At 40.2% G+C, this 27,108-nt stretch overlaps 1 protein-coding gene across 1 annotated transcript in view; it reads left to right on the top strand.

Moving 5' to 3' along the window:
* The window catches only part of DCHS2 (dachsous cadherin-related 2), a 252,231-nt gene that overhangs the window by 175,896 nt on the left and 49,227 nt on the right, over nt 1–27,108 (top strand). Inside the window, exons 11-13 of the mRNA XM_078445674.2 lie at nt 10,381–10,515; nt 10,725–10,934; nt 22,542–23,399. Of these exons, the coding sequence (XP_078301800.2) occupies nt 10,381–10,515; nt 10,725–10,934; nt 22,542–23,399 (1,203 nt within the window). The remainder of the gene's footprint in view (nt 1–10,380; nt 10,516–10,724; nt 10,935–22,541; nt 23,400–27,108) is intronic.

Genomic DNA, 27,108 nt, shown 5'->3' with positions numbered 1-27,108 from the left:
TCATTGTAAAATGCATCTAACTTCAGAAATATTCAAATGTGGGGGATAATAAGCCTTAAAATTAATGAAATAGTAAGCATGAAAAAAAAAGAATAAGAACCACTTATAATTTTCCTCACCCAGAAACAATCACTATTAAAACTTTGATTTAGTCTTATTTAATGCAGGGAAATGTCATTGTCTAATTATTTACTCATCTCTCTGCCCTTTAGGCTGGGAACTTCTCATGGATTCAGGGCATGTTTTATTCACTTTTATCCCAGGTCCCTAATGTAGTGCAAGCTAAGACATAGTAGCTCAGTAAAGATTTTGACTCTGTGATTTGAGAAACTGGAACATCTGTAAAATAACCTGCTTCAAGTTGCCTTCACTCTTCAGAATTCATTCATTTGTTTATTCAATTCAATCAGTCAGGCATGATCCTATTTTGCTTTAGAAATGTCTGACTTGTGTGGGCATTCTACGGTTGAGGAGTTCCATGACAAATGATCTTCCTAAAAAGTAAACCTGAAAATAACACTCCTATGGTCAGAATTCTTTATTAATTCCTCATGGTTTTGAGGATGAAGTTTTATTTTCTCTTGTTTAACAGCCAATCACTTTATGGAATGACTCTAGCTTTCTTCTCTATCCTCAACTGCTATCCCTCTCCACCCTTGACTCCAGGACAGGTCTCTGCAAACTTTTCTCTGTAAAGGGCAAGGTACTAAATATTTTAGGTTTTGAGGACCATGCAGTTTCTGTCACTCAACTCTGACGTCTCACCAAGACAGCAGCAACAGATAATACATAAAGAAATGAGAGCAGGTGTGTTTCAGCAAAACTTTACAATAGTGGCCAGTAGTCTATAGTTTGCCAATGGGTGGTCTAATAGATACATCTAATTAAGACATCTAAGTTACTTGCTACTTTCTGCACATTAGATCCAGTTGTGATGTCATCAAAGTAGTGGTTCAGTATGATGTTCTATTGGATCCCAAGATGAGCAATATCTCTGCCAAGTAGATGATGACCAATAGTGGAAGAGATTACATAGAGATGTACTCTGTTGTTTCTGCTGGGTAAAAGCAAATCACTTCTTTTTTTTTTAAGTTTTTTTTCTGTATGTAATTTATTGTCAACTTGGTTTCCATACAACACCCAGTGCTCATCCCAACAGGTGCCCTCCTCAATGCCCATCACCCACTTTCCCCTCTCCCCCACCCCCCACCAACCTTTAGTTTGTTCTCAGTATTTAAGGGTCTCTTATGGGTTGCCTCCTTCCCTCTCTGTAACTTTTTCTCCCCCTTTCCCTCCCCCCGGTCTTCTGTTGAGTTTCTCACGATCCACGTAGGAGTGAAAACATATATATCTGTCTTTTTCTGCCTGACTTATTTCACTTAGCATAACACTCTCCAGTTCCATACACGTTGCTACAAATGGCCATATTTCATTCTTTCTCATTGCCAAGTAGTATTCCATTGTATATACAAACCACGTCTTCTTTATCCATTTGCCAGTTGATGGACATTTTGGCTCTTTCCATAATTTGGCTATTGTTGAAGGTGCTGCTGTAAACATTGGGGTACAAGTGCCCCTATGCATCAGCACTCCTGTATCCCTTGGGTAAATTCCTAGCAGTGCTATTGCTGGGTCATAGGATAGATCTATTTTTAATTTTTTGAGGAATCTTCACACTGTTCTCCAGAGAGGCTGCTCAAGTTTGCATTCCCACCAACAGTGCAAGAGGGTTCCCATTTCTCCACATCCTCACCAGCATCTATAGTCTCCTGATTTGTTCATTTTAGCCACTCTGACTGGCATGAGGTGTGGTTTTGATTTGTATTTCCCTGATTAGGAGTGACATTGAGCATCTTTTCATGTGCCTGTTGGCCATCTGGATGTCTTCTTTAGAAAAGTGTATATTCATGTCTTCTGCCATTTCTTCACTAGATTATTTGTTTTTCGGGTGTGGAGTTTGGTGAGTTCTTTATAGATTTTGGATACTAGCCCTTTATCCGATATGTCATTTGCAAATATCTTTTCCCATTCCATCAGTTGCCTTTTAGTTTTGTTGATTATTTCCTTTGCAGTCCAGAAGCTTTTTATCTTCATGAGGTCCCAATAGTTCACTTTTGCTTTTAATTTCCTTGCCTTTGGAGAAGTGTCAATTAAGAAATTTCTGTGGCTGAGGTCAGAGAGCTTTTTTCCTGCTTTCTCCTCTAGGGTTTCAATTGCTTCCTGTCTCACATTCAGGTCCTTCATCCATTTTGAGTTTATTTTTGTGAATGGTGTAAAAAATGGTCTACTTTCATTCTTCTGCATGTTTTCTGTCCAGTTCTCCCAACACCATTTGTTAAAGAGACTGTCTTTTTTCCATTCTGTCCAGTTCTCCCAGCACCATTTGTTAAAGAGACTGTCTTTTTTCCATTGGATACTCTTCCCTGCTTTGTCAAAGATTAGTTGGCCATACATTTGTGGGTCCAATTCTGGAGTCTCTATTCTATTCCATTGGTCTATGTGTTTGTTTTTGTGCCAGTACCATGCTGTCTTGATGATTATAGCTTTGTACTAGAGGCTAAAGTCTAGGATTGTGATGCCTCCCACTTTGGTCGTCTTCTTCAATATTACTTTGGCTATTCAGGGTCTTTTGTGGTTCCATACAAATTTTAGGATTGCTTGTTCTAGCTTCGAGAAGAATGCTGGTGCAATTTTGATTGGGATTGCATTGAATGTGTAGTTAGCTTTGGGTAGTATTGACATTTTAACAATATTTATTCTTCCAATCCATGAGCACAGAATGTTTTCCTATTTCTTTGTATCTTCTTCAATTTCCTTCATAAGCTTTCTATAGTTTTCAGCATACAGATCTTTTACATCTTTGGTTAGGTTTATTCCTAGGTATTTTATGCTTCTTGGTGCAATTGTGAATGGGATCAGTTTCTTTATTTGTCTTTCTGTTGCTTCATTGTTAGTGTATAAGAATGCAACTGATTTCTGTACATTGATTTTGTATCCTGCAACTTTGCTGAATTCATGTATCAGTTCTAACAGATTTTTGGTGGAGTCTATCGGGTTTTCCATGTATAATATCATGCCATCTGCAAAAAAGTAAAAAGTTGACTTCATCTATGCCCACTTTGATGCCTTTGATTTCTTTTTGTTGTCTGATTGCTGATGCTAGAACTTCCAACACTATGTTAAACAACAGCAGTGAGAGTGGACAACCCTGTCGTGTTCCTGATCTCAGGGGGAAAGCTCTCAGTTTTTCCCCATTGAGGAGCTGTGGGCTTTTCATAAATGGCTTTTATGATGTTTAAGTATATTCCTTCTATCCTGACTTTCTCGAGGGTTTTTATTAAGAAAGGATGCTGAATTTAAAAGCAAATCACTTCTGATTGTTTTTACAAGTTGGTATAGAGTGTTTGTTCTCAGAAGATGGTCTCCAGGGTCAGGGCACCATCATTCACAGCCTCCAGAGGCCAATTAGCAGAGGGGCATTTATCTATTTATTTATTTATTTTATTTTATTTTTTTTAATTAAAAAAAAATTTTTTTTGAAATTTATTGTCAAATTGTTTTCCATACAACACCCAGTGCTCATCCCAAAAGGTGCCCTCCTCAATACCCATCACTACCCTCCCCTCCATCCCCCCCCCCCCCCCCCCCATCAACCCTCAGTTTGTTCTCAGTTTTTAAGAGTCTCTTATGCTTTGGCTCTCTCCCACTCTAACCTCTTTTTTTTTCCTTCCCCTCCCCCATGGGTTTCTGTTAAGTTTCTCAGGATCCACATAAGAGTGAAAACATACGGTATCTGTCTTTCTCTGTATGGCTTATTTCACTTAGCATCACACTCTCCAGTTCCATCCACGTTGCTACAAAGGGCCATATTTCATTCTTTCTCATTGCCACGTAGTACTCCATTGTGTATATAAACCACAATTTCTTTATCCATTTATCAGTTGATGGACATTTAGGCTCTTTCCATAATTTGGCTATTGTTGAGAGTGCTGCTATAAACATTGGGGTACAAGTGCCCCTATGCATCAGTACTCCTGTATCCCTTGAGTAAATTCCTAGCAGTGCTATTGCTGGGTCATAGGGTAGGTCTATTTTTAATTTTCTGAGGAACCTCCACACTGTTTTCCAGAGTGGCTGCACCAATTTGTATTCCCACCAACGGTGCAAGAGGGTTCCCGTTTCTCCACATCCTGTCCAGCATCTATAGTCTCCTGATTTGTTCATTTTGGCCACTCTGACTGGTGTGAGGTGATATCTGAGTGTGGTTTTGATTTGTATTTCCCTGATGAGGAGCGACGTTGAGCATCTTTTCATGTGCCTGTTGGCCATCCGGATGTCTTCTTTAGAGAAGTGTCTATTCATGTTTTCTGCCCATTTCTTCACTGGATTATTTGTTTTTCGGGTGTGGAGTTTGGTGAGTTCTTTATAGATTTTGGATACTAGCCCTTTGTCCAATATGTCATTTGCAAATATCTTTTCCCCTTCTGTCGGTTGCTTTTTAGTTTTGTTGGTTGTTTCCTTTGCTGTGCAGAAGCTTTTTATCTTCATGAGGTCCCAGTAGTTCATTTTTGCTTTTAATTTCCTTGCCTTTGCCGGCTGTCATGAGACTCTTTTTTTTTTTTTTTTTAATTTTTTAATATATGAAATTTACTGTCAAATTGGTTTCCATACAACACCCAGTGCTCATCCCAAAAGGTGCCCTCCTCAATACCCATCACCCACCCTCCCCTCCCTCCCACCCCCCATCAACCCTCAGTTTGTTCTCAGTTTTTAACAGTCTCTTATGCTTTGGCTCTCTCCCACTCTAACCTCTTTTTTTTTTTTTTTTTCCTTCCCCTCCCCCATGGGTTTCTGTTAAGTTTCTCAGGATCCACATAAGAGTGAAACCATATGGTATCTGTCTTTCTCTGTATGGCTTATTTCACTTAGCATCACACTCTCCAGTTCCATCCATGTTGCTACAAAAGGCCATATTTCATTTTTTCTCATTGCCACGTAGTATTCCATTGTGTATATAAACCACAATTTCTTTATCCATTCATCAGTTGATGGACATTTAGGCTCTTTCCATAATTTGGCTATTGTTGAGAGTGCTGCTATAAACATTGGGGTACAAGTGCCCAGCAGAGGGGCATTTAAAGGATGCTGGCATCCTTCTAACTGATATCTTTCCCAGAGTCTTTGTAAAGGAAGGTCCTCTGAACTCTTGGGAAATGTACTGAGGGTAGGGGTAGAGGGCTGGGTGGGCATGTCATACATGGCAAACCTGTCCTAACATTCCCAGTTCTTCAAGCTTTTCGAATCTTACTGTATAGTATGCAGAAGATGCGGCATCTCAACCTCAGTGAGGATAGGCCACTATTAAATCAGTCCATCAAAGAAACTGTCAAGAGACATAACTGTATGAATTAACACATGACACCAAGAATTCCAGCCTAAACCAAAATTGTGTTTTATTTTCCTGGGTCTCACATCCTCAGAGATGATTTCCACACATATTCCCCAGGTTTATTCTAATATAAATTAGAAAAATTGTGCCACTCTTTAGAAGTGGAGCCAGATTTGCACATGACTGCCTGCAATATGTTGGGATGACTGTACTTATAGGTCTTCATGTGAATAAACGTCTCCTTGCTAGAAGTTACCTGTTGTGTCTGCCACTCAGTTTGAGTCTGATCTTCAGGGAGATTAATTTTAGGGCTTGCAAGAAGCTTTCTGGTTTTTAGTTATGACTTGGCTGCAGGTTTAAAGCTTCAACTTGTAGTTTTCTTTCTGTAAGTTCCTAGTACAGTTCAGAAACAGCTATCTCACATCATACTCCTTTTTACTATCATACGGCCATTTGGTCCTCTAAGGAATTTGAGTCCTTTGATAGTAACTTCCTCATAATTGAATGCAGGTGATAATTTAATTGATTGTGCTATCACTGCAAGTCATGAACTACTAGTATCCCATTTCCCATAATCAAAGAACCCATCACTGTATGCAAGGCCAAAGACATAACCAAACTCAGAATCCCTGATACCTGAGACCCATCCTGCTGCCAAGTTCTCTATCAGTCAGGTGCAGCCAGGAAAACCAGAGATTATAATACAGGTGTTGGAAGGCTAAGTAAGCAAAAGGGAATCCGGAGATAACCCAGGAAAAATAACCATAGAAACAGCTATCACCCCTAGAAGAGGTCAAGGTTATCAGAACCTAAAGAGAAAATTAAAGGGCCTTGCAGAGCCTGGCTCTGGGAGTGCCAGAAGATTGAAAGCCATGAGCAGTTACTAAAGTAGATGAAATTACAGCGCTGACAGAGACAGCAAGCAAACAGAAGGGGGTCCCATCGCCTCTCCTTCTGACTTTCACTCTCCCTCTGGTGTCCCCTGGCAGCAGACCAGAGGATGGAGTCCATTGGCAAGACAAGACTGTGGCTTACAGATCCCCAGCCCCAGCATCATGGGGCAGAGCAGAGCAGGATGGATTTAGATCCAAGACAACAATAGTTTCATGATAGCCACGGAAAGAACTGAGAGAGGAGCATTCAGAGAGATCAGCAACTACTAAGACCTGACAGAAAGAAATGAAACATGTTTGCAGAACAGAAGGGAAGCCAGCGGGGCCAGGAGCATAGCAGTGGAGTACGTGAGAAGAGGTTGGAGAAATAAGCAGAACCCATATAATGTGGGGCTTTGTAGACTGTACTAAGGTGTTTGGATTTCACTTTGAATGCATTCAAACATTCTTTCTTCTTTCTTACTTGTTAAATCCTATTCATCTTTAGAGGCTCAGCTTAGACAGAAGGCAACCATACTTTCCCAGCGATGTCTTATGTGGAATTGTAGTTGCTTGCTAACTTATCCTTGTGCCGTGCTATTCTGCAAGCACTGTGAGGAGAGAGAATTTGCCTTCCTGCTGGAAGTTATATTCTTAGCCCCTGGCATGGTACCTTAGCATCTACTGTCACTCTCTGTATATGTTTATTTAATGAGGTAATGAAAAACTGTCTACCTCGGGTGAGTCTTCCCTGATCCACTTCCTCAGTGATTTCATATTTTCTATGACACTGTCTATAATTCATTGATATAATTGCTTGCCCCACTAGAGGGAAAGTTTTAGAACCAAGATAATTACTTATTATTCAAGGGTATCTTTCCAGTGCCTCGCACTCAGTATATGTGCATATGTGTAATGAACACGTGAATGAGTGAACACACAAATGAATGAATGAACACATGAATGAATGAGACAACCAAAGACCTGAAGCTTAATGCAGACACATGGATGTCATCTGCATATGGGTAAAAAGTTGAAGACAGTGGATTGGGAAAGAGGTGGGATGAATTCCTTCCTCCACCATCTTTTTTGTCTCTCCCTCTCATGTTTCACTTTGTTCCTTCTTTTCCATCTTTTTTTTAATATGAAATTTATTGTCAACTTGCTTTTCCATCTTTTTAAACATCAGTGAGCAATATCTGAAGCCACAGAGAAGAAAAATCAGATAAAAACTAAAATAACCAGTAAATTTTATAACCAGAAGGTCTTGGTGACTGTAGAAAGAATAGCTAGGTATGACATTTTCAAGCTAGCTGCAGAGAACGGATAGCATTTTTAAAATAAGCTTAGCCATAATGAGAAGGAAAAATATCTTGATTCCTCTAGACAGAGAAGAATATAATTTAAGGGAAATAATTAATGAGAAAGACTAGAAATGAGGAAAATTCCTAAAAGGAGCACTGGAAGGATTACTCTTGCCATTGAAACAGAAACCAGGAGTTAGAGTTGAGTGTAGACGCAGAAAGTTGAGGGAGTGCTTTCCTGATGCCTTCATTTTCTCTGGGAAATATGACAGAAAGCCATCTGTGGAAGTGAGCCCAGAGGTGTTGGGTGGGAGACCTTGAATAGGAGAGGGATGACACAGGAGAGTTGGAAGGGGACTGCTGGATGATGATGACATTTCTGCAGCCTCAGTCTATGCTGTAGTGACATTTTCTTCCAGCCCCAGTTATCTGCTGGGTATCCAAGGAAGGCAGAGAGATGGTTGGAATGATGCTGGCTTAAGGCTTTGCTTGGCATCTTTGGCCAAAAGCCACCAGACTGAGGAAACTGTCACAGTTGTGAAAGTGATCATTCATGGGTCTGGGCTGGAGAAGGAAAGAACCAAATTGAGAGGGGTGTCTTGGAGAAATTAAGAGGTCACAGTGCTATAGGTCTTGAGGTCTAAGAGCAATATATGTATGTGTCCACACACACACACACACACACACACACACACATACACCTCTCACTAGGTGTATGTCATAAGTATACCACTGAATATCTTCAGATCCCTATTTCCAATATGGTTAGTAAGGTGATGAAATTAGACTGGATAATCTCTATTTTATTTTTATTTTCTTGGTGCTCACGTTTGATGATGCTGTGTTTCTTCTGGATGATTATAGGGTATAAGGTGGAAGAAGGAAGGCACTAATTAAATTCTAAAAGAACCATATTTTAAAGTTATTTCACATAATTTCAGTTATGAAGGGTGTGAATTTGGGAGTGTGAAATGTATGTAAAAAATGTATGTATGCAAACTATAGGTATAAATAAGAATCTTGTTTATCCTTCATAATATACTAGGAGGATTAAAGGTGAATGGCTTGTTGTCTCAGGAATCCAAGCTATTAGGATAATGGAAATAATAAAATCTGAAAGTTTCTAAGAAGTCAGGAAAATATTGGGTACCATGGTAAGGCACACTACAAAATAATGGGAACAATGGGAGGAAGAGAAAATATAAAGATTTGAGTTTAAACATTTTCTGGGTTTGACAAGTGTTGGGAATTAAAATGTTAAACATTTTAAATAAAGATTAAAATAATATATAATGCAGGGTATAACATAATGTATAATGTATGATAAAATCCTATAAATGAGTGAATTGATTTCAAAAATAAAGGGTCCAAAATTAAATGGTGCTGTTCTCCATGTCAACTCCCTGAAGGCAGAGGCTGCAGCTGTTTGATTCACCATTGACTCTTGGGCCATTAGGTGTCACACTATGTGACACCATACAGTGACACCAAATGGTATACACCATTTTCATAATGTACTAAGAGATAGACAGAAATAATACATTCAGCCCGGAATTTTTAGAATTTTTGTCTTGGCTACAGAAGAGAGATTATGTGATCATTAGGAGACCAAAGTAGTCTCCAGGATTATTAAATAATCATTAGTGGAATAATAAGCCTAATGTCTACTGATAGAATGGTATTTTGGGGGGACCTCTGACCATACCATATCAAACCTATTGATTGTATCTTATTAGACTTTATTTTCTCTTAAGGCCATTAAAATGCCTGCAGACTATGTCAAATATCCTTTCCCTTTCAAGTGACATAGTACATTTATTCTTACATAAAACTGGCCTTATATTCCACTCCCTCCAGCACTCAGTCCTATGTTATAGCCTCTAGACCATAGTGGAATGAAAATTTTTAAGATTGGCAAGATGGAAATTTGTAATTGAAGTTTTTTGGTGTTGTTGTTAAGGCCAAAGAATAGTATTTCATCTTTTATTGAAGTATAAAATCATATACTCTAAGTACTATGTCTGCTCCTAGATTCTTGTCAGTTAAGAAAGAAGATAGGAAAATAATTAAACGGAACTTGTATAAGGGGCAAATAAGCTACAACAGCCTGGGATAAACTCATTAAGTTAATGGTATGAATGATCTTCATAATCAATGATGGAGATGATGTAACACTTTTCTTAGGGAAGAAATGAAACCCCCCAAATTGGGAAACATTATTTTCAAAATGCATGATAACATGATACCACATTTCTCACTCCAAATAGGAGACTGAATGCTAAGTAAAAAAACAAAACAAAAATATGCATATAAGCAAGTCTACATGCTTTCCTCCTGTACTGGAGAATAAACAAAATACCATAACTGAGCACAAGTTTTTAAATAGAGGGTTGATCTAAAGAAATTGTCATTTGGCTCTCAAGCTTATAATTATGTCATTAAATCACAATCAGGGGTGTTAGAAGGAGTAATTAGGAATATATTGTAGGGTTGCGCACTCATAAGAAATCTTTTATGAGAGGGAAAAAATCTTAAGCATTCACTGTGGGGAAGTCTCCTAAGACTTTTGAAAATCAAGCATTTCAGCCCATGAGGCTTTTATTTAGCAAGAACAGCCGAAAGAGGGGTGTGTGTGTGTGTGTGTGTGTGTGTGTGTGTGTGTGTGTTTTGGATGTTTTACCTTAATTTGAAGGCTGTTTAAGTGTCTTGCCTTTTTCATCTATGGCCTGACATGTTCACAGGAAAAAGAATAAGAAAACAGATGACTGGTTTCCAAAGGGATAATTACTAAGTTTTTCTTTCTATTTTTCTTAAGGAATCAATTCCAAGTTTCAGTTTGAAATCATGCCAGGTGCTTCTTCTGGGTTGTTCAAGATAAATCCTGACACTGGAGAGGTAGTGACAACCACCACACTTGACAGAGAAGTTCAGGAAGTTTTCACCCTTCGAGGTAAGGGATCCCTGGACGATGGAAAACAAACAAAAACAAGCAGCAGGAGGGTAGTGGTGACATTTTACATTTCTGCAGAGTGTCTTGAAATAAAATGCGCTTGACCCAGTGCTACCCAGGTGGTTTGGTCTGATGCAGTCTGGTTGGGGCAGTGTATGCTAGGCATGAATTCACGGCCACAATCTGTGTTCTCTTTTATTTCACATCAGTACTTGTGCGAGATGGGGGAGTCCCTTCGTTATCTGGCACCACCACGATTCTCTGTACTGTGGAAGATGAAAACGATCACGCACCAGAGATTATTATCCCCAGTTATAGCATTGAGGTTCTGGAAAACCAAGAGCCAGGGGTTGCCTACACTATTTTGGCTTCTGATATGGATGCTGGTGATAATGGAGCTGTCAGGTATCATATAATTGGTAAGTATTTTCTTTTTTAAAATTCTCCTCAGGACACTGCCCGAGTTGACACGCTGGTGATTATTCTGTATTTGGTGTTTATCGCAGTGTCTGTAGAAAACACGCCAAGAGCTGTTTGGTGCCGTGTGTGTCCTTTCCACAGACACCATGAACCGATGGCCTCCGAATTCTTAAATCTCCCCTCAACGACACTTGTGAATTTTTCTTTTTTAAAAACATTTTTTTAAGATTTTTTTTTTGAGAGAAAGAGAGAGAGAGACAGAGTGCAAGTGGGGGGAGGGGCAGAGAGAGAGGGAGACACAGAATCTGAAACAGGCGCCAGGCTCTGGGCGGTCAGCACAGAGCCCGACTTAGGGCTCAAACTCATGAACCATGAGATCATGACCTGAGCCACAGTCAGACGCTTAACTGACTGAGCCACCCAGGTGCCCCTCTTGTGAATTTTTCTTTTTTTTTTTTTTTCTTTTTTATTTTTTAATATATGAAATTTACTGTCAAATTGGTTTCCATACAACACCCAGTGCTCATCCCAAAAGGTGCCCTCCTCAATACCCATCACCCACCCTGCCCTCCCTCCCACCCCCCATCAACCCTCAATTTGTTCTCAGTTTTTAACAGTCTCTTATGCTTTGGCTCTCTCCCACTCTAACCTCTTTTTTTTTTTTTTTTTCCTTCCCCTCCCCCATGGGTTTCTGTTATGTTTCTCAGGATCCACATAAGAGTGAAACCATATGGTATCTGTCTTTCTCTGTATGGCTTATTTCACTTAGCATCACACTCTCCAGTTCCATCCATGTTGCTACAAAAGGCTATATTTCATTTTTTCTCATTGCCACGTAGTATTCCATTGTGTATATAAACCACAATTTCTTTATCCATTCATCAGTTGATGGACATTTAGGCTCTTTCCATAATTTGGCTATTGTTGAGAGTGCCGCTATAAACATTGGGGTACAGGTGCCCCTATGCATCAGTACTCCTGTATCCCTTGGATAAATTCCTAGCAGTGCTATTGCTGGGTCATAGGGTAGGTCTATTTTTAATTTTCTGAGGAACCTCCACACTGCTTTCCAGAGCGGCTGCACCAATTTGCATTCCCACCAACAGTGCAAGAGGGTTCCTGTTTCTCCACATCCTCTCCAGCATCTATAGTCTCCTGATTTCTTCATTTTGGCCACTCTGACTGGTGTGAGGTGATATCTGAGTGTGGTTTTGATTTGTATTTCCCTGATAAGGAGCGACGTTGAACATCTTTTCATGTGCCTGTTGGCCATCCGGATGTCTTCTTTAGAGAAGTGTCTATTCATGTTTTCTGCCCATTTCTTCACTGGGTTATTTGTTTTTCGGGTGTGGAGTTTGATGAGCTCTTTATAGATTTTGGATACTAGCCCTTTGTCCGATGTGTCATTTGCAAATATCTTTTCCCATTCCGTTGGTTGCCTTTTAGTTTTGTTGGTTGTTTCCTTTGCTGTGCAGAAGCTTTTTATCTTCATAAGGTCCCAGTAATTCACTTTTGCTTTTAATTCCCTTGCCTTTGGGGATGTGCCGAGTAAGAGATTGCTACGGCTGAGGTCAGAGAGGTCTTTTCCTGCTTTCTCCTCTAAGGTTTTGATGGTTTCCTGTCTCACATTCAGGTCCTTTATCCATTTTGAGTTTATTTTTGTGAATGGTGTGAGAAAGTGGTCTAGTTTCAACCTTCTGCATGTTGCTGTCCAGTTCTCCCAGCACCATTTGTTAAAGAGACTGTCTTTTTTCCATTGGATGTTCTTTCCTGCTTTGTCAAAGATGAGTTGGCCATACGTTTGTGGGTCTAGTTCTGGGGTTTCTATTCTATTCCATTGGTCTATGTGTCTGTTTTTATGCCAATACCATGCTGACTTGATGATGACAGCTTTGTAGTAGAGGCTAAAGTCTGGGATTGTGATGCCTCCTGCTTTGGTCTTCTTCTTCAAAATTACTTTGGCTATTCGGGGCCTTTTGTGGTTCCATATGAATTTTAGGATTGCTTGTTCTAGTTTCGAGAAGAATGCTGGTGCAATTTTGATTGGGATTGCATTGAATGTGTAGATAGCTTTGGGTAGTATTGACATTTTGACAATATTTATTCTTCCAATCCATGAGCAGGGAATGTCTTTCCATTTCTTTATATCTTCTTCAATTACCTGCATAAGCTTTCTATAGTTTTCAGCATACAGATCTTTTACATCTTTGGTTAGATTTATTCCTAGGTATTTTATGCTTCTTGGTGCAATTGTGAATGGGATCAGTTTCTTCATTTGTCTTTCTGTTGCTTCATTGTTAGTGTATAAGAATGCAACTGATTTCTGCACGTTGATTTTGTATCCTGCAACTTTGCTGAATTCATGTATCAGTTCTAGCAGACTTTTGGTGGAGTCTATTGGATTTTCCATGTATAATATCATGTCATCTGCAAAAAGCGAAAGCTTGACTTCATCTTTGCCAATTTTGATGCCTTTGATTTCCTTTTGTTGTCTGATTGCTGATGCTAGAACTTCCAGCACTATATTAAACAACAGCGGTGAGAGTGGGCATCCCTGTCGTGTTCCTGATCTCAGGGAAAAAGCTCTCAGTTTTACCCCATTGAGGATGATGTTAGCTGTGGGCTTTTCATAAATGGCCTTTATGATCTTTAAGTATGTTCCTTCTATCCCGACTTTCTCAAGGGTTTTTATTAAGAAAGGGTGCTGGATTTTGTCAAAGGCCTTTTCTGCATCGATTGACAGGATCATATGGTTCTTCTCTTTTTTTTTGTTAATGTGATGTATCACGTTGATCGATTTGCGAATGTTGAACCAGCCCTGCATCCCAGGAATGAATCCCACTTGATCATGGTGAATAATTCTTTTTATATGCTGTTGAATTCGATTTGCTAGTATCTTATTAAGAATTTTTGCATCCATATTCATCAGGGATATTGGCCTGTAGTTCTCTTTTTTTACTGGGTCTCTGTCTGGTTTAGGAATCAAAGTAATACTGGCTTCATAGAATGAGTCTGGAAGTTTTCCTTCTCTTTCTATTTCTTGGAATAGCTTGAGAAGGATAGGTATTATCTCTGCTTTAAATGTCTGGTAGAACTCCCCTGGGAAGCCATCTGGTCCTGGACTCTTATTTGTTGGGAGATTTTTGATAACCGATTCAATTTCTTCGCTGGTTATGGGTCTGTTCAAGCTTTCTATTTCCTCCTGATTGAGTTTTGGAAGAGTGTGGGTGTTTAGAAATTTGTCCATTTCTTCCAGGTTGTCCAATTTGCTGGCATATAATTTTTCATAGTATTCCCTGATAATTGTTTGTATCTCTGAGGGATTGGTTGTAATCATTCCATTTTCATTCATGATTTTATCTATTTGGGTCATCTCCCTTTTCTTTTTGAGAAGCCTGGCTAGAGGTTTGTCAATTTTGTTTATTTTTTCAAAAAACCAACTCTTGGTTTCGTTGATCTGCTCTACAGTTTTTTTAGATTCTATATTGTTTATTTCTGCTCTGATCTTTATTATTTCTCTTCTTCTGCTGGGTTTAGGCTGCCTTTGCTGTTCTGCTTCTATTTCCTTTAGGTGTGCTGTTAGATTTTGTATTTGGGATTTTTCTTGTTTCTTGAGATAGGCCTGGATTGCAATGTATTTTCCTCTCAGGACTGCCTTCGCTGCATCCCAGAGCGTTTGGATTGTTGTATTTTCATTTTCGTTTGTTTCCATGTATATTTTAATTTCTTCTCTAATTGCCTGGTTGACCCACTCATTCGTTAGTAGGGTGTTCTTTAACCTCCATGCTTTTGGAGGTTTTCCAGACTTTTTCCTGTGGTTGATTTCAAGCTTCATAGCATTGTGGTCTGAAAGTATGCATGGTATAATTTCAATTCTTGTAAACTTATGAAGGGCTGTTTTGTGACCCAGTATATGATCTATCTTGGAGAATGTTCCATGTGCACTCGAGAAGAAAGTATATTCTGTTGCTTTGGGATGCAGAGTTCTAAATATATCTGTCAAGTCCATCTGATCCAATGTATCATTCAGGGCCCTTGTTTCTTTATTGACTGTGTGTCTAGATGATCTATCCATTTCTGTAAGTGGGGTGTTAAAGTCCCCTGCAATGACCACATTCTTATCAATAAGGTTGCTTATGTTTATGAGTAATTGTTTTATATATCTGGGGGCTCGGGTATTTGGCGCATAGACATTTATAATAGTTAGCTCTTCCTGGTGGATAGACCCTGTGATTATTATATAATGCCCTTCTTCATCTCTTGTTACAGCCTTTAATTTAAAGTCTAGTTTGTCTGATATAAGTATGGCTACTCCAGCTTTCTTTTGGCTTCCAGGAGCATGATAAATAGTTCTCCATCCCCTCACTCTCAATCTAAAGGTGTCCTCAGATCTAAAATGAGTCTCTTGTAGACAGCAAATAGATGGGTCTTGTTTTTTTATCCATTCTGATACCCTATGTCTTTTAGTTGGCGCATTTAATCCATTTACATTCAGTGTTATTATAGAAAGATATGGGTTTAGAGTCATTGTGATGTCTGTATGTTTTATGCTTGTAGTGATGTCTCTGGTACTTTGTCTCACAGGATCCCCCTTAGGATCTCTTGTAGGGCTGGTTTCGTGGTGACAAATTCCTTCAGTTTTTGTTTGTTTGGGAAGACCTTTATCTCTCCTTCTATCCTAAATGACAGACTTGCTGGATAAAGGATTCTCGGCTGCATATTTTTTCTGTTTAGCACACTGTAGATATCGTGCCAAGCCTTTCTGGCCTGCCAAGTTTCAAAGGAGAGATCAGTCACGAGTCTTATAGGTCTCCCTTTCTATGTGAGGGCACGTTTATCCCTTGCTGCTTTCAGAATTTTCTCTTTATCCTTGTATTTTGCCAGTTTCACTATGATATGTCATGCAGAAGATCGATTCAAGTTACGTCTGAAGGGAGTTCTCTGTGCCTCTTGGATTTCAATGCCTTTTTCCTTCCCCAGTTCAGGGAAGTTCTCAGCTATAATTTCTTCAAGTACCCCTTCAGCACCTTTCCCTCTCTCTTCCTCCTCTGGGATACCAATTATGCGTATATTATTTTTTTTTAGTGTATCACTTAGTTCTCTAATCTTCCCCTCATACTCCTGGATTTTTTTATCTCTCTTTCTTTCAGCTTCCTCTTTCTCCATAACTTTATCTTCTAGTTCACCTATTCTCTCCTCTGCCTCTTCAAGCCGAGCCATCGTGGATTCCATTTTGTTTTGCATTTCGTTTAAAGCGTTTTTCAACTCCTCGTGACTGTTCCTTAGTCCCTCGATCTTTGTGGCAAGAGATTCTCTGCTGTCCTGTATACTGTTTTCAAGCCCAGCGATTAATTTTATGACTATTATTCTAAATTCACTTTCTGTTATATTATTTAAATCCTTTTTGATCAGTTCATTAGCTGTTGTTATTTCCTGGAGATTCTTCTGAGGGGAATTCTTCCGTTTGGTCATTTTGGAGAGTCCCTGGCGTGGTGAGGACCTGCAGTGCACTTCCCCTGTGCTGTGGTGTATAACTGGAGTTAGTGGGCGGGGCCGCAGTCCGACCCGATGTCTGCCCCCAGCCCACTGCTGGGGCCACAGTCAGACTGGTGTGTGCCTTCTCTTCCCCTCTCCTAGGGGCGGGATTCACTGTGGGGTGGCGTGTCCCGTCTGGGCTACTTGCACACTGCCAGGCTTGTGTTGCTGGGGATCTGGTGTATTAGCTGGGGTGGGTAGGCAAGGTGCACGGGGGGTGGAGGGGCAGGCTTAGCTCGCTTCTCCTTAGGTGATCCACTCCAGGAGGAGCCCTGTGGCAGCGGGAGGGAGTCAGATCCACTGCCAGAGGTTTGGCTCCGCAGAAGCACAGAGTTGGGTGTTTGGGAGGAGCGAGCAAGTTCCCTGGCAGGAACTGGTTCCCTTTGGGATTTTGGCTGGGGGATGGGCGGGGGAGATGGCGCTGGCGCCTTTGTTCCCCGCCAAGCTGAGCTCTGCCGTCCGGGGGCTCAGCAGCTCTCCCTCCCTTTGTCCTCCAGCCTTCCCGCTTTCCGAGCAGAGCTGTTAACTTATGACCTCCCAGACGCTAAGTCGCGCTTGCTGTCGGAACACAGTCTGTCCAGCCCCTCCGCTTTTGCCAGCCAGACTCGGGGGCTCTGCTTGGCTGGCGAGCCGCCCCTCCGCCCCGGCTCCCTCCCGCCAGTCCGTGGAGCGCGCACCGCCTCGCCGCCCTTCCTACCCTCTTCCGTGGGCCTCTAGTCTGCGCTTGACTCCGGAGACTCCCTTCTGCTAATCCTCTGGCGGTTTTCTGGGTTCTTTAGGCAGGTGTAGGTGGAATCTAAGTGATCGGCAGGACGCGTTGTGAGCCCCGCGTCCTCCTACGCCGCCATCTTCCGGAACCTCTCCTCGTGAATTTTTCTATACTAGTGGATGTGCAGATGGAACATATAACTTTATTCCATTTTTGTGTCTTTCATATGATCACTAATGTTTTTATTATTTTGAGCCATCAAGAATTTTGTCATGCCCTTCTTTTAAAAAAAAAATTTTTAAAGTTTCTTCTTGAGAGAGAGAGAGAGACAGAGTGTGAGCAGGGGAAGGGCAGAGAGAGGGAGACACAGAATCCAAAGCAGGCTGTAGGCTCTGAGCTGTCAGCACAGAGCCCCACACAGGGCTCAAACTCACGAACTGCAGGATCGTGACCCAAGCCAAAGTCAGATGGTTAACGGACTGAGCCACCCAGGCACCCTTGTCAGGTCCTTCTTAAATGGAGGCTAGAACAGACAGAGACAGTTCCCAGATCTGAATATCGGTGTAACACTTAAGATCTACACTTAAGAGTATATCCCACTCTTGATAAAAATCTGTAAGAACTTCTACTAGAAGATAATTTTGTGATATCGCTCCCTTTGGATCAGAAACATAAAGATCTCTGGCAGAATAATGGTAGCATTTGTATGGAGAGAGCTGCATCTTATTCATTTAAGAGAAAAAGTGACTGAAGAATCTGATTTTTGGCAGGTGTCGGAGTGCACATAGAATATGAGTTGAGGAGAGAGAGGAATGCTTCAGAGACTACATCTTATAGAGGAAACCACTTTCAGATCTTTCGATCTTGTAAAAGCAGTTTTGGAACTAGCTTCTGAAAGCTATCACTCTTTATTTGCTAAAAATTCTAGGACCAGTTGCATTTTCTATATACCACCATTTTACTCCAAAATGAGAATAGCTTTATTTCCTTTTTGCCTGATTATAAGAATGATACGTGATTGTTATAGGATATATATACAGATTTATGGAGAACCAAAGTAGTAACACACAAAATTTTTGTCTTGCTGAGATAACCCCTTTACTATTTTGAAAAGTGCTCTCCCATGAACCTTGTGAATGGAGACATCAATTTTACATATATTGGACAATTTATATATGCTATTTTGCTACCTCATTTTTAAACTCATTTTTAACATACTGTTTGAACCTTTCGGATGAGTAAATAGACATATATGTTAGCATTTCTAATGATGTTTCCTCTTATCGCATATGTATAATATCACTTATTTCATCCATTCCCTTTTATGGTCTTTGAGGTATTGATCACAATAGCAGTCTTATTATAAAAATGCTACCGTTGAACAAAACTTGCTTAATTATTTCTTTATGATAAATGTAAGTAGAGTTATCACGTTCAAGGGCATATATATTTTAAATGTTTACATGCAATGTCATATTTCATCCTGAAGAACAATACCCTTTCAAACTAACTTGTTTAAGTGAGCCCCATTTTCTTCTTTCCTACCCATTGCATTGAGTCCTTTCCTTCTATAAACTCCACTTGTTCTCTAGGACTTCCCAAACAATCTGTGATTAAGGACCAGAGTTGGATTTTTTTTAAATTTCCGATCTGTTGTGCACTGAAACTTTTGTTAAATACAATAAATATGAATGACTGTGAGGAAAGAAAAGGCATAGCCCCATTTTTTAAAAATCTATTTGTGCAGATGTAAAATTATTTTGTCAAGTGGCGGTAAGATTTTCTAAATGGTTGCTCTCAAATTCTGTGCTTGTCTTCTTGAGCACTGATAACAAACAATCCCCAGATTGCCACTTGTCCCCTCTCACTGCATCAGGGACTTTTTTTTTCTCATTGGCTTTTTCCCATACTGTCAAAATTTCCCCTTCCACTTGTTTTTCCCATCAGTATTTACCAGCCTTTTTTGTCTTGAAGACACACATCTTCCCTCAGGTGTGTGTCCCTTCTCACTCTCTTTTCCTTCATAATCAAGCTTCTTAAAAATCATTGGCTTCTCAGTGTGGAGGTTCCTCAGAAAATTAAAAATAGACCTACCCTATGACCCAGCAATAGCACTGCTAGGAATTTATCCAAGGGATACAGGAGTACTGATGCATAGGGGCACTTGTACCCCAATGTTTATAGCAGCACTCTCAACAATAGCCAAATTATGGAAAGAGCCTAAATGTCCATCAACTGATGAATGGATAAAGAAATTGTGGTTTATATACACAATGGAATACTACGTGGCAATGAGAAAAAATGAAATATGGCCTTTTGTAGCAACGTGGATGGAACTGGAGAGTGTGATGCTAAGTGAAATAAGCCATACAGAGAAAGACAGATACCATATGGTTTCACTCTTATGTGGATCCTGAGAAACTTAACAGAAAGTCATGGGGGAGGGGAAGGAAAAAAAAAAAAAAAAAGAGGTTAGAGTGGGAGAGAGCCAAAGCATAAGAGACTGTTGAAAACTGAGAACAAACTGAGGGTTGATGGGGGGTGGGAGGGAGGGGAGGGTGGGGGATGGGTATTGAGGAGGGCACCTTTTGGGATGAGCACTGGGTGTTGTATGGAAACCAATTTGACAATAAAGTTCATATATTAAAATAAATGAATAAATAAATAATAAATAAACTTAAAAAATAAATAAATAAATAAAATAAAATATACAGTTTTTTACTGTAGAAAATTGATACAGAAAAATAAGCTGAAGAAAATGATTCAACCTTAATACCGTAAAAAAATAAACAGGAAAAAAAGGATTCAACTGTAATACCACTCTTAATAAAGAATTTTTGTCCTTAAAAAAAAAAAAAAAATCATTGGCTTCTCTCTGGTTTCTGACCTTACCTTTGCTTTCACTTCTTATCCTGCTACCGTGTGTTCTACTGAAACTACCCTTGCAGAGAGACGCTTGGGATCTTGTTGCTAAATCCAGCGGATCTTTTCACTTCTTAATTTGCTTGTCCTGCTTTTGTGCCTTTGCACACCCCGCCCTGGACACTTGGCCCCACCTTGACTTCAGAAGGTCACTTTCTCCTGATCCTTCATGTCCTTTCTAGACAAGCCTTTCCAATGTCCTTGTGCTGCGGGTGGTCTTCTGACTTATTGAAGTTTCCATGGTGTTTGGTGCTTAGTATTTTTTTTTTTTACTTTCCTCATAGACATACTCTCACTGAGTCATTGCATCCAATCCCTGTCTTCAGCTACCACTGCCCCCCTATATCTCCCTATCTTTATCTGCATTCTATGTCTTAACCCCATTAAAGGACATGTTTTTAAGTAAAATAATGACTTTCATACAAATATAAAATTAACAACTGCCAAAGATTTTTTTAAAGTCATGATTAATGAGCAAAACAAAAAGATGTTAGAATTGTTCCAAGAATTCTTATTTTTAGCTTATTCATTTTTGTGAGAGAGAGAGAACCCTCACTCGCAAGCGAGTGGGGGAGGGGCAGAGAGAGAGAGGAAGAGAGAGGATCCCAAGCAAGGCTCTGCACTGTCAGTGTCAAAACCAAGCTTTGACATTGCTGCCCAGGCTTCTTCCTAAAACAGAAGTGTGACTCATGATCCTTTCCTGTCTAAAACCCTTCAGGGGCTCCCTACAGACGTTAAGGTAGACTCCTCAGCAGTATACACAGGGCGCTTCATGATTTAACCCTCTCCTTCTCTCCTAAATTCGTGTCTTCCCAGCTGCCAGCCCTCTCTCTGCCCTCTGCTTGCAAACACCCAGGGAACCCTGTGTTCTAGTTACACTAGAACATTTGCAGCTATTAACTTCTCATAGTTGTAAGACTTCCTTCAGGCTCCAAATTGTTTCACCTGAAAGACCCAGTCCTCATGCCCAACGGCATCACACTACCAATGTGGAATGCTTCCTTCAGGCTCTCTCCTCTACCTACAACCCTTTAGCCTGGCCCCTTCCTCTTTAGGGATCAGTTGTGATGTCACTCTCTCCAGTCATTCCCGCTCAGCAAAACACAGGACTGTGTGCCCTTCATCTCCTTCTCAGCGCCCTGTGCATATGATTTTCACACCACACTTTGATGTCCCGGTACTGACCCAAATTCCTCCTGCACTGTAATTCTTGGAGACTGGGATCATGGCTTACTCTCCTCATATTCCCAGTATCCAGCACATGCTTGGCGTGTGGCAGGTTCTCCTTAAATGTCTGCTGAGTGAATGAATCATTTTATCAACTACAAATGCCACAGAAATGTAGGTTTGTCGGATCACCCCTATGTGTGGTACAAATTACTTGTGTGTTATGAATAAAATGCAAATGCAAGTCTCTTCTCCTCAGCCCCTAGCTGTTGTTCTTTTGAATGCTGTTCTACTTCTTCCCCATAGACCCCTGGCAGATGCTAGTAAATCCTCACACTGTTTGGAATAGTGAGCCTCATCCAAGAATGTGCCCTTCATCCAAGATATTGCCGGAAAGTCATGGAACTATTATTTTTCCTGACTACAAGTTATTTATTTATTCTGAGAGACAGAGAGAGCACAAGCAAGGGAGAGGCAGAGAAAAAGAGAGAGAGGGGAAGACAGAATCCCAAGCAGGCTCCGTACTGTCAGTACAGAGCCCGACATGGGGCTCAAACTCACAAACCATGAGATCATGACCTGAACTGAAACCAAGAGTCAGAGGCTTAAGCAACTGAGCCACCCAGGTGTCCCATTGTTGTTTTATCTCAATGAAAACATATACTTTAATCAGAGGAAAAATATATGAATATAAAAAGTTGTAGATGCAGACACAAAAATTCATACTCTTGCAAATCAAGTCAAAGCAAGTAAATTATTTTTTTAAGTTTATTTATTTAGAGAGAGAGCAAGCAGGAAGAGGGGCAGAGAGAGAGGGAGAGAGAAAGAATCTCAAGCAGGCTCCACACTGTCAATACAGAGCCTGACATGAAGCTCAAAACCATGAACTGTAAGATCATGACCTGAGCTGAAGTCAAGCATCGGACACTTAACTCATTGAGCCACCCAGGCCCCCCTCTAATTATTGATTGAAGTAAGATAGATATTGAATTATATTATTTTGTTTATCCCCTGATAAAAGAAGCTTCATGAGGGTGGGGACTCTATCATGTTCACTGTTGTATCCTCCATACTTACAAAACTGCTAGGATGAATAATCATGAAATAAATATTTGTTGAATGCATGAATCCTGCATATATCGCATCATATACATGAATGATATATGTAGCACATATACACATGAATCATATGTGTATGTATATATAGCCAGCAAAGGGCTGCTACTTCTTCAATTCGAATGGATTTTGAATTTGTATTTGTTTCCTTTCGTAGATGGGAATACCGATGAATACTTTGCTATTAATGAAACATCAGGAGACCTCTCAACCACTCGCGCTTTGGACCGGGAGCAAGTCAGCAATTTTACATTAGTCATCCTGTGTTCTGACCTAGGGGATCCACCGAGGAGCTCTCTGGTGCAGTTGCAGGTTAGAGTTTTGGATGACAATGACCATGGCCCTTCCTTCCCCACGCTGCATTACCAGGCCTCCGTGAGAGAAGATGCTGAAGTGGGGACAGTGGTTCTGGTACTATCTGCTGTGGACAAGGACGAAGGTCTGAATGGGCAAACTGAGTATTTTCTGGAGGGTGAAGCTTCTGGTACATTCACCATTGATTCTGTGGCGGGTGCACTGAGAACCTGCCACGCCTTGGACCGAGAAGCCAGATCCCAACATACATTTCGGGCTGTGGCCAGAGACTGTAGTGTCCAGGGCTCGAGAAGCACCACAGTAATTATAAAAGTGCATGTCATGGATGTTAATGACAATGATCCGGTGTGGGAGCAGAACCCCTTTGAAATTTTTCTTTCCGCCCAGTCACCTCCTAACCAGACAACTGCCATTCTGACAGCCAGTGACCCCGACTTGGGACCCAATGGAACTGTCATGTTTAGTTTTGCAGAGACCCAGTCGATGTTTTCTATTGATAAGTATACAGGAGAAGTCCAACTTCGGCACAACCCATCTTCAGAATATTTTCCAATCTGGCTGCAGTTAAAAGTTATGGACCAAGGCGTCCCAGCTAGGACAGCCACTGGCCTCTTAGTCGTTCACATGGAAGGAGAAGATAGAAAGATTTCCTTCAGCCACCCTCTGTATAAAGGGACTGTGACTGAAAATTGTGATGCAGGTGAGTGTCCCCTCAAGTTTTTGTATATTGCATCTGTCTGGGCAAAATGTTTAAAATGAAGGTTTATACAACAAGAGTGCTATTGCAGATTCAGTCATAAATTTCTGAGTTCAGCCAATTTTCTTTTATTTTTTAAAATTTTGTCAGCGTTTATTTTTGAGAGACAGAGAGACAGAGCATGAGTGGGAGAAGGGCAGAGAGAGAGGAAGACACAGGATCTGAAGCAGGCTCCAGTCACTGAGCTGTAAGCATACAGCCCGACCCGGGGCTCGAACTCACAAACCATGAGGTCATGACCTGGGCCGATGTCAGATGCTTAACCGACTCAGCCACCCAGGCATCTCAGTATGCCAGTTTTCATCCATAGTACAGTATTAAAACAATACCTTCAATCAGGGCTCCTGGGTGGCTCTGTTGGTTAACTGTCTGACTCTTGGTTTCGACTCAGGTCATGATCTCACGGTTTGTGAGTTCAAGCCCTGGATGGGGCTCTGTGCTGACGGTAGGAAACTTGCTTGGGATTCAGTCTCCCTCCCTCTCTCTGCCCCTTCCCTGTACATGTGTGCTCTCATTCTAAATAAATAAATAAACAAACTTAAAAAACAATACCTTCAAATATAGTAACACACACACACAAACCTTTAAAAACAACAAAGAGTGAAAATGCTGAAAAATAAATCATTTAGGGCTTTTGAAGTTTCAGTTAATTTAGGTTTACAATGTCAAAAATAAACCCTTTTATTTAAATGTATATGAATCCTCAACAAGTGTACATTTCCTAAAGTACTTTCTTAGAAGTACAGTAAAAGAGGAGGCATGTTGTGGTTAAATGCTTGAGCTCTGCCTGAGTTTAATTCCAAATTCAACCACTGTGCCTCCTTGGGCAGCTGAATCTCTCTGAGCCTCAGTTTCCTAACCCATAAATTAGGAATAATAATCATACCTACCTCATTAGGTTCTGGGAGCTGAATAAGCTAGTTCATGTAAAGCACTTAGAACAGTGTCTAATACATAGTAAGCATGTAATAAATAGAAACTGCTACTGCTAATATTATTACTTCATTTCGATAGGGTCAGCAGTGGCTTTCAAACAACGCAGTAATATCTGATCCTCAAAGAATTTGCGGCAGATAATACAGCTCAGCACAGGCTTCTGCGAACAGTAACTATTTTTCCTAATAATGCTGTTTGTTTTCAATTATTTCCTTACATTTATGCCATACCGGGAAGCATAAATAAAAATCAGTTTTAATTATCTTTCTATCCAAAAGTGAAAAGACTTCCTTACAGACAGTCATAAATTGAAAGACATTTGACTTGGGTAATTTTATCTGACTAGAGAGTGCAGGGATGAATCTGCTGATTCTTTCCACCAACTGGGCAAAGCACATGGACTCAGAGGAGCTTAGCTGTTAAAGGTCTGCTGTGTGCTGTGCACCTGCTCGTGGCATTTGTGGTTTGTGTTTTGTCATTTTATCGTGATTCAATTTCAATTTATCTGCACCTACCTACTATTTAAAAGGCACTCTGCATTTCTCTCATTTGATGTATTCATTTCATAGTGAAAATATCTATGTTACACATTTTATACTGCCTTCTCTATGAAAAGAGAATATTCAGCTTAATATTGAATATTAAATTAGGGTTGTTTTCAGTTGCAGATTATTAACTTGACTTTGGCCCTTTTTGGAATTATGGTTATTCCATAGATTGCTTCCACAGAAGGTCTCTTATTGATTCTAAACATAATTCACAGTAAATTGCAGTTTTCTGCATTAAAGGAAATAATAGTGACTTCCAAACTAAATCAGAAATTTGCAACATGTACTCTTATGTGTAATGAGACTTCCAAATAAGCGTTAAATGTTAAACAATATGAGATGCTCCTTAGAGCTATACTTCTATTACTCTTAAGAGGCATGCATTCCAACACCAGAGCAGAACCTGATGGAAAGTAAAGTTAGAATTTTCTAAATAATATAGCACAAAAACAATATGTTAATCTTAAAATTTATTTGATAAAATTACAGTATCTTTGAGCCCAGCCTTTGTCTGCAGTGCAAAAAGGAACATTTGTCTAAAAGCCCTTGGCACTTGGTCTTTCTGCTGCTACTTGAATGTTTCAGTGACTGAGAGTTTAGAAGGGTGGTTCTTGAAATTGGGTGTGAACCAAATGATCTGTAACCCACTCCTGAAGGATCTGCTTCATTAAGTTTGGGGTCCAGGAATTGTTTTTCACAAGCTCTGTGGGCGATTTTACTGCATGACAAAGTTGGAAAATCTCTTCCTTTGGAAAGTCATTCACACGTTGAACCTAGCTCTCCCTCTATCCATAGATAGATATCCTAGCTCTCTGTCTATCCATAAATCTAGTTCTTCCCTCTGGAGCACTCCTCTGCTGTACACAGTCACTCTTCATATATTTTATTTGCTCTTTCCACTAACGTTTTTAATTAGAGAAAGAGAGAATGAGAGAGAGATTGCATGAGCAGGGGAGAGGAGCAGAGGGAGAGAGAGAAAATCTTATGTAGGCTCCATGCTCAGTGCAGACCCTGATGTGGGGCTTGATCCTACAACCTTGGGATCATGACCTGAGCTGAATCCAAGAGTCAGATGCCCAACCAACTGAGCCACTTAGGTGGCCCTCCTTGAATTTTTTTTTTATCGAGTGTTATATGCCCGGTACTTATCTACTGGGATATATTAGTGAACTAAAAGACCTAAATGCTTGTCCTCATGAGGCTAATAATGTTCTAGCGGGGATACTGAGACAGTGTCAATGAACATAATGAATAACTATAGTATATGTTAGATGGTGATAAGAGCTATCAAGTAAAGAAAAAGCAGAGCAAGGTAAGAAGGAATTAGGAGGTGTTGGGTGGGGGACAAACAGTAGTTTTAAATAGTAGGTAAGGGCCGGCATCATTGAGCTGACACATTTGGACAAAGACCTAAGGAGAGGAGACAGCCATTTGTATATTTGGGGGTACGGTATTTCAGAAAAAAGGAAGAAGCTAGTGGGAGCCTTCCTGGTTTGTTCAAAGAACAGCAAAGAGGACTGTGTGACGAAGCAGAGTAAGCAAGGGCCAGAGCGATGGGAAATGAGGTCGGAGGACGACCAGACCACATGGGGCCTTGTAGACCACAGGGGGATGTTGGCTTTTACTCAAGTAGTTTTCCCTTCTTTAATTCCTTCAGTTATCTTTCACATAATAAGGTTTCCAACCGCTACTAGTGAACATTCACATTCAGTATAAATTCTTCAGAGTAATAGGCATTAAATATATTATTCTTCAGAAGAACTGGCATGGAAGTCATCATTGTTATTATACTTTTTCACATCAGTGGATATAATTTCTAAATATTAAGTAATGTGCCTGGGCTTTCCCTAATTGTTAGAATATTCTTTTCTCAATTTACCCAGGATCAATTTGTTTGCAGGATTAAGCCAAAATAAAAATCAATATCCAAGGTACCCCAAAGAAAACAGTTCAGTATGAAATTAAGTTATGGATTAGTAAATACAATATTTATGGTTGAATTCAGGAGTGAATTAAAATAACACTAATGAAAACTGCCATGGGAGTGCAAACTTTGCACCTGTTTTCATTTTTGCGATGTGCCGTTCATTTGTATGTCACAGATTCACTCTGTGGATAAGAGGCAGCCATTATGGGAGGGAACTATCTTGATTTTAACCTGTTTGCCC

Source organism: Panthera onca, chromosome B1, assembly GCF_046562875.1.
Source record: "Panthera onca isolate mPanOnc1 chromosome B1, mPanOnc1 haplotype 2, whole genome shotgun sequence".
Classification (NCBI taxonomy): domain Eukaryota; kingdom Metazoa; phylum Chordata; class Mammalia; order Carnivora; family Felidae; genus Panthera; species Panthera onca.
The sequence above is the reverse complement of the archived record's forward strand: the minus strand, read 5'-3'. Positions and strand labels throughout refer to the sequence as shown.